Source organism: Salvelinus sp. IW2-2015, linkage group LG19 (genome assembly GCF_002910315.2).
Source record: "Salvelinus sp. IW2-2015 linkage group LG19, ASM291031v2, whole genome shotgun sequence".
Lineage (NCBI taxonomy): Eukaryota > Metazoa > Chordata > Actinopteri > Salmoniformes > Salmonidae > Salvelinus > Salvelinus sp. IW2-2015.
In genome coordinates this window covers 840,246-856,392 of record NC_036859.1, presented here as the reverse complement: position 1 = coordinate 856,392, position 16,147 = coordinate 840,246, and the positions used below count along the sequence as shown (strand labels likewise).

At 40.5% G+C, this 16,147-nt stretch overlaps 1 protein-coding gene across 2 annotated transcripts; it reads right to left on the bottom strand.

Moving 5' to 3' along the window:
• Positions 1-43: 43 nt before the first annotated feature.
• dapk3 (death-associated protein kinase 3) lies at positions 44-14,898 on the bottom strand. Of its 2 annotated transcripts, none has more exons than XM_024010416.2 (11): positions 14,786-14,898; positions 13,312-13,418; positions 6,397-6,618; positions 5,607-5,745; positions 3,899-4,028; positions 3,522-3,570; positions 3,384-3,410; positions 2,928-3,080; positions 2,650-2,695; positions 2,238-2,449; positions 44-2,081 (listed from the first exon to the last, which is right to left on the bottom strand). In XM_024010416.2, exons 2-11 carry the CDS (start codon positions 13,371-13,373, stop codon positions 1,766-1,768), a joined length of 1,356 nt encoding a protein of 451 aa, XP_023866184.1. In that variant the 5' UTR covers positions 13,374-13,418; positions 14,786-14,898; the 3' UTR covers positions 44-1,765. The 2 variants fall into 2 exon arrangements, with proteins under 2 accessions (XP_023866184.1, XP_023866185.1); XM_024010417.2 differs by lacking the exon at positions 14,786-14,898 and adding an exon at positions 14,482-14,651.
• Between the last annotated feature and the right edge of the window lie 1,249 nt (positions 14,899-16,147).

Below are 16,147 nucleotides of genomic sequence, written 5' to 3'. Positions count from 1 at the left end.
TGGACACAATAAATATACACAAGGAAAGTTAAGCTACATGTATTTTAAGCTTGTTTATTTAAAACACAAACCTGTCTAAAACTGTCATCGTTCAAACCAATAAATACATACCAATTATACGTTTTGCGTACATAAAAATAATTCAATGGGAGATAGTTTGGAACACTGCTGTATTCTTAAGTGCAAATGAGAATATTAAACTAGGGAATTACACAGTATATAGGGTTCTATAGTTCTATGGTGAACATGGAATGTGATGCATAGATTTAATGACTAACTCGTGGAATGTCTTAAAGTGCGTGGGTTATTATGGTCGTAATGAGAAAAAAAAACATGTTTTATACTTTACATAGTTTAACATCATGCAGATAATTTGGTAAGAATCTTATGCACAATGAATGGTTGTACTCAAACGGGGCAGTTTCCCAGACGCAGATTACGCCTAGTCCTGGGCTAAAAAACAAATTCAATGGACAACTTCCATTGAGCATGCTTTTATCCAGGAAACTGGCCCAAAGCGTTTTGAGGGACAGTCACTAAGCCTCCATTTTCACTAACATGTCTAGCCATTACTACATATTTGCTTATGTATAGGCAATAAGGTGTTCTATATCCAGGCACAGAGTACAAATAGCAAAACAGGTTTATACAATCTATATATCTTAAGACTACTCTCTCCTTAGGTAAGACTGCTATAGTATTTGCATTTGTTTCATTTGCATCACAAGTCAGCTGAGTGACATATGGTATAGAATAGATGTGTGTCAATAAGATGAAGTACTGGGATCTCYCTATAATACATCGACATGAATTTCCTGTTATTTCTGTGCAATTTGTACTATGTTGTTACTTATAACAGTCAGCTGTGAATGATACATGTTATGAGGCGAGAGAATATTGCTTACTTGAAATTGGCATACCAAGCCAGACTAAGGCTGTCGCACAGGTGCATATACCATGTATTTCTTCAACTATGGAGCTTAAAACTCTTTAGGAAAATGATTGCCGGTGCAGAAAACCAAATCATAACCAAATATACTGCAAAAACGAACAGCGTATTTTACAAACAATGTGTCAGTATTGCGTATAACAATCAAAATCCTTATCTTCGACATTAAACATTCATTTAGAAAATCTATTATTAAACGCGTATTTAGTTGACCAAACATATTCATAAGGACTCTGCGTTGCTAGTTCTCTCCATACAAAGTGATACAGGAGGAGTAACCTTTTTCCCCAATCAAATGTGTGTGAGGGGCAGCATGGCTTATGATCGGGGGGCCCCAGCGTTTTCTCTAAACCCGAAGAACTCTCGACCCTCGTTCTGAATCTGATGACAGCTGGTGTGAAATATGTGCCCTGTTCGTGCCACAAACACACAGACATGGAAAGAAGAGGCTGAGAGTGCAGAAGCAGAATAATGTCAGTGATTCCAACAACCACACCAACACCAGAAAAACTCTGACAGCTGGTGTACATGTACTGTCCTGACTGTACCAGGCACACACACAGACACGGACATAGTAGGAAGTAAGCTGAGAACTAGAATAATGTCATTCAGTGATTCCAGCCCCAGCCCAGTAGGACTTTGCCTACAGGCCATGACCAGATGCCCTATACAGGCCATGACCAGACCGCCATAGAAAGAAGAAACTGAAGAGTGTAGATTCAGACTAATGTCAGTGATTCTATGAGAATAATGTCAGTGGTTCTAGAAGGCAGGCCAGGCTCAGGACTATTCCACAAGCCAAGCTGGAGCCAGGTCTCAGGGCATTACCAGCCCGTCTTTCTCCCTCTCTATCCCTCTGACCAGCTCCTCCACCCAGCGCACCTCCGACGCCACCTGCTCCGCCAGGACCTCGTAGCGGTTCTCCAGGCGCCCAAACGTCCTCTTGAGTGCGTTAGCGGCCAGCATGGCGGCGCGGGCATCATCCTGACTCTGTCTGCGCTGGGCCTGGGTACCCTGCAGAGCCTGGCGGATGTGACCCAGGTCGCTGGCGATGCTCTGGTTCTCCGTCTTGTACCAGCCCTCCTTCTCCTCATAGATAGAGAGTAGAGCAGCCACGTCCTCCTGACATGACCTGGAGAAGAGAGGGGGATGTTAGAATGAATGGATAGATGTATTGTTGTACCCAACTAGAACGGCTTTATATGTTGTTTTTAATAATCACAAATGAATTCATCCACCCATTCATTGAATCATCCATCTATCCCTCCGTTTATCTCCCCCCTCCTACCTCTGGCTGTGCTCCAGGTCTCTCAGCCCCTCCTCGGCAGCGGCGATCTCCTCCAGCACCCGGGAGAAGCGTTCGAAGTTGACGTAGGTGTTGTTGGGGGGCATGGAGGAGTGGGACTTGATAGTGTACTCCTTTAGACGCGTCGTCTTCAGGCGCCTGCGCTCCGGCTTCTTTCCGCTCTCCTCCTGGCGCACGTTCCGCCTCTTGATCACCTGGGAGGAGAGGGGGTTTAATGGATAGTAGATAAGTGTGGGGGGTGCTCAATTATTTTGTCTGGCCAAAAAACACCCCGTATAATGGGTGCTATTAGCCAGCAGTTGCATATATTGGGGGGGGGGGGTATTAGTGATACAGTTTGGGGGATTACTGATATGTGAGGTACAATATGTATGAGATGGTGAGAGGTACCTACCTTGATCCAGGGATGCTGAAGGCTGTCATCGATGGTCATTCTCTTCCTGGAAGAAGCATTTGTCAATGATTAGAGATGAAAATCAACGACTCATTTCTTCCTGACTTTTAGTATATGCAGTTCTAACATTGGTGCAAAAAAGGTACAGACCTTTAGTTCTTGCTAGGGATCCCTGAGATAATATGCTATTAAAAAAAGACAGACAAAGTGCACGGTTCCGGTGTATGTTATTGTAAGCATTCCCTGGCGTACTTCGTCCAGCGTAAAACCAGGCTTACTTGGGATCCTTGACCAGCAGGCGTCTGATGAAGTCCTTGGCCAGCTCACTGGTGTTGCTGAAGTACTCCTCGTCAAAGTCATAGTTGACTGCTGAGATGTTGGTCAGAGTCTCCTGCTTGGTCTCCCCCAGGAACGGAGAGGCACCACTCAACCTGAGGACCGACAGACAGCATGGTGAGAACACAATAGGAACCCTCAACAGGAGGTAAAACGGACGTACTGTATCGTGTCATCTTTCCGGTCGTGGCCAAACGTTATACACAGGAGATTGGCTTACTTGCTATGTCGTCATTTTTGACGATGGAATTACTGAGAAATACGTGTCACTTCTAGAGTTGTCATTTGTAATGCAAAAAATGTGTGTAGATTTGAAACAATTTAACATAACACTGTTTAATATTGCTCAACTGACTGTATGAAAAGAGACAACCATTATAATGTGAACAAGTACTTACAGAATGTATGTGATAACTCCAATACTCCTGGAGACAAAAGGGACAAAACTTAGTGAGATTTACCCTCAGAGCGAAACAATAAGAAGAAAACATTCTCAAAATCATAAAAAACATTTAAATGATCTTAGTCCATTTTACCACATGTCAGCCTCCAGGCCTAGCAGTTCATAGTTGACTATCTCTGGAGCTGTAAAACAAGCAGCATCATCACCAGAATCTCTTTAAAGCTTTAATTCAACCCAGATGGTCGTCAAGGATATCACACAGACCTCCACTAAATAAGATAAATGTCAAGGAATATTTTCCCCATGTGGGCATATCATAACAATAACATATTTCTGGATAGACATTTTATGGTAACTGTATGTCTTAAATAGGAATAAGGTATTTATTCCCCCCAAGGGAATCCAAACCCGAAGTGAAAAGAATCAATTTGAAAATAAAAGCCGTACTAATGCCGGTAAAAAAAACAGTCCATGGCTCTTTTGGTCTTGAGCGGTAGGAGAGGGTCTCACCAACGAACTCTGGCGTTCCGAAGATGTTTTTAAACTCGTTCCCAGCTTTGATCTGATGAGCGATGCCGAAGTCGATGAGTTTGATCCTGGGGTTGGGAACATTCTTATCCAGCAGCATAATGTTCTCCGGCTGCAACAAAAACAAACAAGCATTCCATAATTCAAGTTAGAAGAGAATGGATACACTACAGATGTTTTGAAATATAATAACAACGTCATATGTTGAAAATAAATAGCTAACCTGAATGATTATTACTATTATTATAATATCCTAAACAGTATACTATCATGGTACACTACATGACCAAAAGTATGTGGACACCTGCTCATCAAACATCTCATTCCAAAATCATGGGAATGGAGCTCGTCTCCCCTTTGCTGCTATAACAGCCTCCACTCTTCTGGGAAGGCTTTCCACTAGATGTTGGAACATTGCTGCGGGGACTTGCTTCCATTCTGATGTTGGGCGATTAGGCCTGGCTCGCAGTCGGCGTTCCAATTCATCCAAAAGGCGTTAGATGGGGTTGCGGTCAGGGCTCTGTGCAGGTCAGTCAAGTTCTTCCACACCGATCTCAACAAACCATTTCTGTATGGACCTCGCTTTGTGCACGGGGGCATTGTCAAGGGCCTTCCCCAAACTGTTGCCACAAAGTTGGAAGCACAGAATCGTCTAGAATGTCATTGTATTCTTCAGTGTTAAGATTTCCCTTCACTGAAACTAAGGGGCCTAGTCCAAACAATGAAAAACAGCCCCAGACCATTATTCCTCCTCCACCAAACTTTACAGTTGGCACTATGCATTGGGGCAGGTAGCGTTCTGCTGGCATCCGCCAAACCCAGATTAGTCCGTTGGACTGCCAGATGGTGAAGCGTGATTCATCACTCCAGAGAACGCATTTCCACTGCTCCGGAGTCCACTGGCAGCGAGCTTTACACCACTCCAGCCGACGCTTGGCATTGCGCATGGTGATCTTAGGCTTGTGTGTGGCTGCTCTGGCATGGAAACCCATTTCATGAAGCTCCAGACAAACAGTTATTGTGCTGACGTTGCTTCCAGAGGCAGTTTGCAACTCGGAAGTGAGTGTTGCAACCGTGGACAGAAGATTTTTTACCCGCTACAGCACTCGGCAGTCCCGTTCTGTGAGCTTGTGTGGCCTAGCACTTTGCGGCAGAGCCGTTGTTGCTCCTAGACGTTTCCACTTCACAACAACAGCCCTTACAGTTGACTAGAGCAGCTCTAGCAGGGCAGAAATTTGACAAACTGCTTGTTGGAAAGATGGCATCCTATGACTGTGCCACGTTGAAAGTCACAGAACTCTTCAGTAAGACCATTCTACTTCCAATGTTTGCATGGCTGATTGCATGGCTGTGTACTCGATTTTATACAAATGTCAGCAACGGGTGTGGCTGAAATAGCCGAATCTACTAATTTGAAGGTGTGTCCACATAATTTTGTATATATAGTGTAAGTGTTTAAAAAGGATGACTGTTGAAAACATCAGCCTGGATGGTGTTCACTAGGCACTAGAGACTACCTGGACTTAAGAATAAGAAGTGTATTCCATTGCAAAACGTTTTCCGTTGAACATGACCCTGGCTTACCCAGCTCCACAGCCTACGGTCCACTTTGAGATCAAAGTGTGAGATGCATTTGGAGTGCGGGCACTGCAGGTAGTAGACCCCATCCGGGATCTGTGTGTGTGTGTACCTTGAGGTCAAAGTGAGCTATGCATTTGGAGTGCAGGTAGTGGACCCCATCCAGGATCTGTTTGAGGAACTGTGTGGCGGCCTCCTCTGTTAAAGACTCCTTCTCTGCCAGGAAGTCAAACAGCTCCCCTCCAGACACCCTGAAACACAACATAAACAGATTAATCTAAAACAACATACACAACTAGCATCTCAACAGAACCACATCAGGATGTTTTGGGATTTTTCACTTTACAAGAGAGCAGGAACAGAATGTCACACAGGCTAATTTAAACCCAGGTTTGTGGCCGTATGTATAAAATGTCTCGAGTATTGTGCTGTTCTAGGATCACGTCCCCCTGTCTGTTTAAAAATATATATATTTCACCTTTATTTAACTAGGCAAGTCAGTTAAGAACAAATCCTTATTTACAATGACGGCCTAGGAACAGTGGGTTAACTGCCTTGTTCAGTGGCAGAACGACAGATTTTTACCTTGTCAGCTCGGGGATTCTATCTAGCAACCTTTCGGTTACTGGCCCAACGCTCTAACCACCAGGCTACCTGCCACCCCTATGTAATTAATTATAATTGGCTCATTCATCCCCCTCCTCTCCCCTGTAACTATTCCCCAGGTCGTTGCTGCAAATGAGAATGTGTTCTCAGTCAACTTACCTGGTAAAATAACGGTAAAAAAAAAAAATAAAATAAAAAAAAAATTGTGATTTTAAAGACAAAACTGATCCTAGATCAGAATTTCTACTCTGACATTATTTATGAATATGACCCTGGTCTCATCTAGTCTCCCTTACAGCTCCAGGATGAGGATGACGTCGGTCTTGTTCTCGAAGATGTCGTGTAGCGTTATGATGTTGCTGTGCTGGATCTCTCTCAGGATGTTCACCTCCCTCTCGATCTCCTCGCGGCTAACGCCCCGGCGGCTAGACGACAGACGACGCTTCTTGATAAATTTGGCGGCGTACTCAGAGCCAGAGGGCTTCTCTTTACACTTCCGTACGATGGCAAACTGTCCGCTGAGGGGAGGGGGGAAATGACTTTATGAGAATGACGATACAAAGTAAAACATGAACATATAATACACAAGAAAGAGTGACTGGGCCACAATCAGATAGCTCATCTAGAAAAATCCCGATTTGAAGCAATATACCAATCTTGACTACAGATTGTATAGGATAGTGTTCAGTGGCCGCATTGCAACACACTGGCTGGCAGTTTCATAACTTTGATGTAATAAGATGAAGACCATAAGCAAATGTAAAGTGGGTGACAAAAAAATAATCTAAAATCACCCAACATTTGATTTAGCGCATGGTAATGCTATAGGAAGAAGAAGCTATGAAGGCTGCATTCCAGAGAGTGAATCCGTTCCTAAAGGAATGTCTTGGGTTATTGTGTGTCTGCAAAGAACTGAATTTTCTGCATGTCTGCAAGCCCTTTCCCAGGAGTTAAAACAAAAATAAATCCCATAACTGAAACTTAAAGACTGAACTTTTACTGTTCAAAAGTGTATTCCAAGTATATATACAGTAAAGTGCACACTAAAGCAAAAAAAAAAATTGATAGCAAAGTAGTGTTTTTTAGACAACTGCAAATTTCAAGGAGTAGGGCATTCAAGGAGTTGGTTTGATGGGAAGTCGTGATGTCACCGGCCTGTAAGAAAGCCTATGACCATCATGCTTTTAGGGAAAAATTATAATTTTGTACATGTATTTAACTGAGTTTGACCAATTCCAGTCCCTTTTCTTAGGGGGTCCGGGTTCCTCCCTGGGATCATTGTTATGTAGAAGGACTGAGAAGCTTTTTAAAAAGGACATTCTAACTCCAACATGAATGAAAATGAAATGAAGCTGAAACCATCTAGAATATAATTTTCACCTCCAGAAATGAGTGAAATAACATATTGGTGAAACATTGAAAACAAATATTGGACTGATGCAAAATAGTGGCTATAAAATGTACAGGGGTGGTTTTAAAAAGAAAATATTGGTGGGGCAAAATCAATCAACAAAGCTCATAGGCATCGAAACCAGTACACTACACTGACTACACATTGAATCCCATAAATGAGTTGAGCCACACACAAACGTTATAACATGAGTTATTATCAGTTTATGGCTACCTCCCATATCTTTAGCTCTTATTGCACAGAAGACCACGGTAGTCCAGCAGACTTTTCTAGTGTAAACGAGCTAGTAATCTGTCTGCAATATTATGTGTCTGCCTGCCTGTTATAAAGGGGCCCGGTTAACAACATGCAACGTTTATAACGCTATTCTCTTGCTTAATCTATTGCACAGTTCCATCAAAGATATGTATAACTAACCCTTATTTTACATGTGGTTCCATGCGTAATACAGTCTGCCATCAAACATCAACTATAATACATGTAACGTTAGGTAGGCTAGCTATAATATCCTATAGGCTCAAAACAGATGTTAGCAGCTGCTACATGATCCACCACCAACCACTCGACCTGAATCTCATTTTCCAGATTGCTTTATTTTATTGGATGGACATATTTTCAAGTTTAGGTGAATAATGAGCACCAGGCGTTCCCTACACATTTCCTTCATAATACTAAAAGGTAGAAAATTATTTTCTAGGACATAACTAAGCTACCTAGCTTAAAGACGTGGTAACAGCGCCTGGTAAACAACTAGCTAGCTATGAAGTTGACACATTTTGACCCAAATTATTATTATTATAAAAAATAAAAAAAATGTAATACATTTATTTTATTCATAATACAAAAATCAACTTACATTGCTACATCAAACATGTCTAGCAAACCAAACACAGGTATTAACAATACTCAAACATACAAAAAATATAAATACAAAAAATAAACAATTTAAGTGCAATTATATTCACTCTGAAAATATCTTATTATAATGATTCATGAAGATGTTATTCTTGTTGTTATTCACTAGGGTTAGTGTTTTAATAAGATAATTAAATTCAATCAGAAAAATTTGTAATTTTGGTATAGAATTTTGTAATTTTTGTGTGTGTATAAAGTATTTGGCAACAAGAATTTAAAAAAAATACAATAATTTCAGTGGTTTTGTTATCATTGCAATAGTAACATATTATATATTTTATGTTAAAATTATAGGCAGTGTTCATAATGTTAAATAAGTACTTTGCAAGGTTTTCCCAAAATTCTGACACAAATTTACATTCAAAGAACAAGTGAGACAGATTCTCACCTTCTTTTTCACAGAAAACGCAGATATCATCAATAGCCACAAATTTGGAAATCATAGAATTACATGGATATATCTTATGTAAAATTTTGAAATGCACTTCCTGTCACGCCCTGACCATAGTTTGCTTTGTATGTTTCTATGTTTTGTTTGGTCAGGGTGTGATCTGAGTGGGCATTCTGTTGTATGTCTAGTTTGTCTATTTCTATGTGTTTGGCCTGATATGGTTCTCAATCAGAGGCAGGTGTTTGTCGTTGTCTCTAGATTGGGAACCATATTTAGGTAGCCTGTTTTGTATTATGGGTGATTGTTCCTGTTTCTGTGTCTTTGTGTATGTCACCATACGGGACTGTTGCGTTTTCGTTCGTTTGTCCGTTTATTGTTTTGTAAGTTTATTCAGTCTTCTTCGTTAATAAAAGTAACAATGTCACGCTGCGCATTGGTCCTCTAATCCTTCTTACTACTCCTCCTCAGATGAGGAGGACGACGAACATGACACTTCCTTAACTTTGTTTGGTATACAGTATTTGTAAGTCCTTAACCATGCATTTTTCCAGACAATGTCAGGAATAAGCATGTTCCAGAAAAACTTTCCTCTCGGTGTAAGTTGGTTTTGTGAATGAAGAATTTGTCTTATATATTTATTACAACAAGATTTCTCAAGTAAGCCCACGCCTTCCAATCTGAGTTCTGGATGAAGTTGACACATCAGTCCAGAGTTAACGGGCATAAAACGTTGATTTATCTTTGGCCAATGACAATGAGCCTTCTTGGGCGGGAACTTCTACTGTAAATCCATGGAGCACCGAAGAGGGGCTTTAGCCACCCCATACAGAACCAATCAGTCAATATAATCGAGAACAATCATTGTATCAGGTGCACCCTGCTTTTGCTGGCTCGCTCTCCCAGCAGGTGCTGCGGGGACGTAGTGTCCTCATGAGTGACAGCACCCTGAGCCAATCACGTACAACCACAGAGAAGATCAACGACACCTGTACTACCAGTTAAAAGTTTTAGAACACCTCAATTTTCCCAGTTTTTATTGAAATTCACACAGTTTAATGTCTTAATGTACTCTGAAATTAAAGCATAGAACAAATAAACAATTGGAGACCAAAAATAAATAATGGAATCGTGTTTTGTTTAACAAAATGTAATCGACATTTTTGATTCATCAAAGTAGCCACCTTTTGCAGACATAACAGCCGAACACACTTGTGGCATTCTTTCTACAATGGAAATCAAATATTGTTCGTAAAGTTCTTCCCAACACTGTTGCAGAACTTCCTACAAATGTGTTGCACATGTAGATTGCTTTGCTTTCACCCTTCTGCCCAGTTTATCCCAAACCAGCTCCATAGGGTTTAAGTCTGGAGACTGTGCTGGCCATTCCATGATTTGAAGCCTATCGTCTTGTTCTTTTCTTCTAAGGTAGTTCTGACATAGCCTGGAGGTATGTTTTGGGTCATTATCTTGCTGTAGGATGAACCCCTGACCAACTAGGCGTACACCAGAGGGTATTGCATGGCGCTGCAAAATGCTGTGGTAGCCGTTTTGGTTCAGGGTGCCACTCACTCTGTGCAAGTCGCCGACTCTGGATCCAGCAAAAGAGCCCCAGACAATCACACGTCCTCCTCCACGTTTGACAGTTGGTGTCACACACTGAGGAACCATCCTTTCGCTTACTCGACGGCATACAAAAACCATGCGTGATGAACCGAAGATTTCAATTTTTTATTAAATCAGTCCGTAAGACCTTCTTCCAGTCTTCAGTAGTCCACTGGCGGTGCTTTATGGCCCAGGCAAGCCTCTTTTTCTTATTTTGCCATCTTAGCAATGGCTTTCTTACTGCCACTCGACCTGTCAAACCTGCAGCTCGAAGTCTTCTCTTCACAGTTGAAACTGAGACTTGCTTACTTCGACCAGTGTTAAGCTGTGCTTGAAGCTGTCGTCCTATGAGCCGCCTATCACGCAAGCTGTTGACTCTTAGAAACTTGTCTTCTGATTCTGTTGTGGCATTGGTTCTGCCAGACCTCTTCCTGTCAGTTTCCAAGTGCCTTTTGATGGTGTAGGAAACTGTACTCACCTTGGCTTTCTTTGCAATTTCTCTAAAGGAAAGACCTCAACTTTTAAGGGTTATAATGGTCTATCTGTCTTCCTTTGTTAATGGCCTTTTTCTCGCCATTATGATAGCAATATACTACTTTCTTGCAGTACAATACTGTCCAAATAATGCTTAAAAGGGTGGAGTAACACAGTCTGTTCCAACACTGCTTTTATACAGACAGAGGGATTGTAAGGGTTTGTATCAACAAAAGTTGGGAGACCTGAAGGACTTGTTAACATCAACCTACAAGGCTTAATTTACTTCCATTGCTGCAGAACAGCTGTAAGTTGTTAACCCATTACTTGTTCCCTGAAAAAGGCCTTTTTTTTTTTTTTATAACTCTGAAATGTACATTATTTTTTCAGTAAAAAAAAAAAGATTATATATACCTCTGGCAGTTTACCGCTTACCTTTGTACCATTTCAGGTTATTCACTGGACTTGAACTGCTTAAATTTCTATAAAAAATGAAAAATGGGGGTGTTCTAAAGCTTTTGACTGGTAGTGTACACTCAGTACTTTCTCCGTCTGCCCCTCCACCACAGAAAGCACAGAGCGAGGCTGAGAGGGCTGCATTTTGGAGATGAAAATGTACCAAAACAACAAGACAATGGGAATGCGACCACGTATGCTTTATTAGATAAAGCATTTTTTTTTTAAATAGATAAATGTACGTAGGCTAAAGCATGGCGTTTGTCCCTTTGCATTTACCCCACTGGACACAACATCCTGATTGTTATTATTAATGAATAATTATTATTCACTACCCACATTTTTTGTTGTTGTTTCTATTACGAAGTAGGCCTATATCATTGCCCTTTTAAGAGGCCATTGCTCCTTTAAGAGCTCTGTTATGCAGCTGCCCCTAACATGCTTGAAACTCCTGTTGTCACTGCATTTGTCAAACCATACCACTTACGCTATTGAAGGAGTAGAGAAATAAATGTGGTAGCAATGGAAAACTGTGATCCCCTCTTTTACTAACAAAGGCCAAAACTGCTTTCAAATTATATTTGCCAAAACTGCTTTTAAAAGTGTTTTCTTGTGATTGCATTAAGAATTATTGTGCATTGACTGCTTGCCAGAATACATGTTTCCCTGTAGGCTACACACCACTGTTTGAATTGAGCGACGCGGTGATGCGTATTATAGACTATTTAATTCCCTTCATCTGAACGTTGAGTGTCTGAGTGTCAGTAACAATCATGCATGTCAGTTCAGTGTACACAGTTTAACAGAGAAAATAAAATACTTGAGAAAACATTTATTTGGGAATATATTTTGTAGAACAGCTTCTCTGTATTAGGCCATGTCACCCCCCAACATTTTTATTGCAGATCTACATTGCTCTCAAAAAGAACCTCTCCAGAAACCATATGATGGAAATCCGTCGCAGGAGAACTTTAACTCCTGTAGTTTCCTGAGCAAACTCAGTCTCCCCTCCTCTCACAGTAAGTCTAAACCTAGAGGCATGGAGAGAAAATAAATGCCCAAATTCCTCACTCCTCCCCAACTCATGGCTGTCCTACCTTATCTGTTGACTGAAACCAGACTGTGGCACTTCTCCTCTCCATAGGATACCTGAGATTTAACAATAACATGTTCTTCCTGCACTCCCCTTTCCCACTCAGTAGATTTCCATACCCTCAGTTCTAATACGGTAACATGAATAAGGATACTTCAAGTTTAGAAGTTAGTACCCAACACAATGATGTCATTCCTCTGCTGCAACACTGTAGCAAAAAAGCCTGCTTCCATATAAAGCACTATGTTCAAGTAGTGCGCTATGAAGGGAATAGGGTGCCATTTGAGATAAAGCACAGGTTTTAATCCTCTACAAGCACATGACTCATTCTATTGCTCTAGCTCTGTTTAGTTTACAAGGACTTGCTAAAAACAGAGCTTGTATAACAAGGCAGAGTGCAATGCAGTTTAATAAACAGTTCCACAAATACACTGGGGATGTGCCAATGCATGGTTTCCTCCTGCTATGCATTTTCAAGTTAAATAAGTGGTATTATACTGGTATATCATTATGAGAGTTAAACAACGGATTCTATATTAAAAAGATTGTTTGGAGAAATTGTGTTTCACTTCACATGCAAGCGAGAACGAAAAGGTGATAAGAGATCGGTATTATTCTGCCACCTCATTCAAAACATATTCATTAGTAGGCATACTTGATTGAAATTGTCTGATGTGCTGGGTAGGCCAGGTTTAGAGTTTACCTCACTTGCCCTGAAGTGCGAACTCTACCCACTGATGCACCGGGCAAGCTGAATCAAGTCAAGGCTAGTATCATCCAGCAAAACAGTATCACACAATCACGTCCGATCTTGAAAAAGCAGAAGAATCTGTGCGCTCTCAGTTAGCCCTACAGATGTCAGAACTTACCTCCCCAGCTCCTCCCCCATATCGTAGAACACCTCCACATCCTCTTGCCTGAAGCCAGCCATGGTCTGACTGGGTTGCTGCTGAGAGAAGCTGTGTCTTGAATCACACTGAAATACAGAAGAGGGGGCAATTTTTTTTTGTAATTACCAGAGAAAGAGCACAAAGGTTTAAGACCAATATCATAACAATGACAGATGAATGTGATGTTGACATGAGCAGAAATGCCTAAATGAACTACAGGATTGATTGTTATAGACATGTTACAGCAACATTAGGTGGCAGTGATAATAAAATCAGCTCAAACAAACACATACAGTATGGATTTATGACCGTGCGCACATTCCCCCCCAAAAAAGATAATCAAGGACAACAACCACCCGAGACACTGCCTGTACACCCCGCTACCATCCAGAAGGCGAGGTCAGTACAGGTGCATCAAAGCTGGGAACGAAAAACAGCTTCTATCTCAAGGCCACCAGACAGCAACCACTAACTCAGAGAGGCTCCTGCCTACACTGAGGCCCAATCACTGGCCACTTTAATAAATGGATCACTAGTCACTTTAAACACTGCCACTTTAAATAATGCCACTTTAATAATGTTTACATATCTTACATTACTCATATCACATGTATATACTATATTTTATACCAGCTATTGCACCTTGCCTTTGCTCATCCATATATTTATATGTACATATTCTCATTCCCCCTTCAGATGTGTGTATTAGGTAGTGGTTGGGGAATTGTTAGACTACTTGTTAGATATTACTGCACTGTAGAAACTAGAAGCACAAGCATTTCGCTACACACGCATTAACATCTGCTAACCATGTGTGTGTGACCAATACAATTTGATTTGATTCAACAACACCAGCAGTGGCTGTCCATACTTGGCCGAAGTCAACACAGCAGGCTGATGTCGATGCATTAGTCAGTCCTACTTACGTCATATTCTTCCATCAACTACCTAGCTGATTAAAGGCTCTCAATTCGGTTTTAACATGACATTGGATAACCATTTGCTAACTTCTGCTATCAAGAAAAAAACATTTAGATTTGTTAAATAGGCCCACGATTTTGTTTCAAGCAAAACAAATCTTGCTAGCTAACGTCTGTAACAAGCAAGCGAACTATGTCTGTCCACTTAGTCCAGAAGAAAATAACTCACCAGCAAACCTAGCTAAAACACCGGACTGATATGACAATGGGTCAAATCGATAACTATTCATAACATTTAAGCTATTGTAACAATTTGACAAAACTATTACATTGTATCTAGTTAACTTGCTAGCTGCTAACTTACATTAGCCAGTCTAGCCATACAATTTAGCAATCGCTGCATGCTAGCTGTGCTTGTCACACACAAGGTCGGGATTCGAAGCAAACGCTAACGTTTGTGTAAAACGACACGATGGCACTTTTATTTTTAAAAATGACGTAATTTAATCACAATAATATAGATAGCTACCTACATTATAACGTTAACTGGCTACGGGTCCCGCATTCGTCTCCGGAGTCAAAGGTGGTTAAAGATAATTACAGCATGTTCCATTTCAGGATGGACCATATGGCATGAGGGGCTCCTGATGACTGGATGGATAGGTATCCCACCAGGCATTCAGCCCATTTTTTAAATAACTTAATTATACATTTCTGCTCCAACTTTCACCTTTCCGATATTTGGCGTTCTCAGAATCCAACTTTAAAAATGTTATTGGTTTAACTCTACAACTAGCGACAGACAATTCAAATCTATAAATGATTATTGGTTGGTATCTTCCAATCTTATGAATCTTGTCAGTGAATGTAGTATTTCTTCAGCTCCTCTGACAGACTATTGTTCTATTATTCTTTTGTTTTGATAATGACAAGAGATTTTCTAAAGCATATTGGTCGATTTCATTATTTAATTTAAAGAATGAGTCATTTTGTTTACAGTCTAAAGCTCTTATTCAGAGAGACCTGTCTCGATTCTGCTCTTTCTTCTACTAACAAATGGGAAATTATTAAATTCAGAATTCGATGTCTTGCTTGCTAGGGTCCCGTAGCTACTGGTAAAATGCTAGCTCGGAAAAGATTCATCAAGCTCATGGATATTATTGTTGTATATTAACAGGCTGAGAAATAAACTTGATTTAAATGAAGATGAAAAACCAGAGCTTGCTAAATGCCAACGTGAAACGACATATACAACGATAAGGCACATGATGCCTTCATCCATTCAAAGGCCAGGATTGGATTGAAAAAGGTGAAAAAAAACATATTATTTCTTTAATTTGGAGAAAAGTAGGCAGAGTAGGAATAGGATTTAATCCATTTATTGTAAATGACACTATATCTTATGATTTTGAAGTGATTAATAAGAAAATGCACTCTTCTACAGTTCACTATATCAATCTATCTTTGAGAAGGCAACTTGGATTCCTTTTTCATTCCTTTAATACTCTGTTTAGCCTATAGAAGAAAGGTTTAAGAAACGGTGATTCTGATGTAGATATTACTGAGTTGGACCAAGCCATTAAAACAATGCCTATAGGTAAATCTCCTGGACCGGAATGGGTGTCTCCTGAATTCGATCAAAATTTTGGCCTGATATTAGAGACTTATTACTTTTGGTCTACAAAGAGGTATTGCTAACGCTATCTTACCTCCTTCTTTGAGACAGGGACTAATAGTTCTTATACCCAAAACCAAAGAAGTACTCTCAGTGAATGTAGTATTTCTTCAGCTCCTCTGACAGACTATTGTTCTATTATTCTTTTGTTTTGATAATGACAAGAGATTTTCTAAAGCATATTGGACATTTCATTATTTAATTTTAAAGAATGAGTCAT

Coding starts and splice junctions, on each gene's coding strand:
- dapk3 (XM_024010416.2), bottom strand. CDS start 13,373: ATGGCTGGCTTCAGGCAAGAGGATGTGGAGGTGTTCTACGATATGGGG. Junction 5,746..6,396: donor GTCATCCTCATCCTGGAGCT/GTAAGGGAGACT, acceptor GTTGTGTTTCAG/GGTGTCTGGAGGGGAGCTGT. Junction 3,081..3,383: donor GGAGTTATCACATACATTCT/GTAAGTACTTGT, acceptor GTCGGTCCTCAG/GTTGAGTGGTGCCTCTCCGT.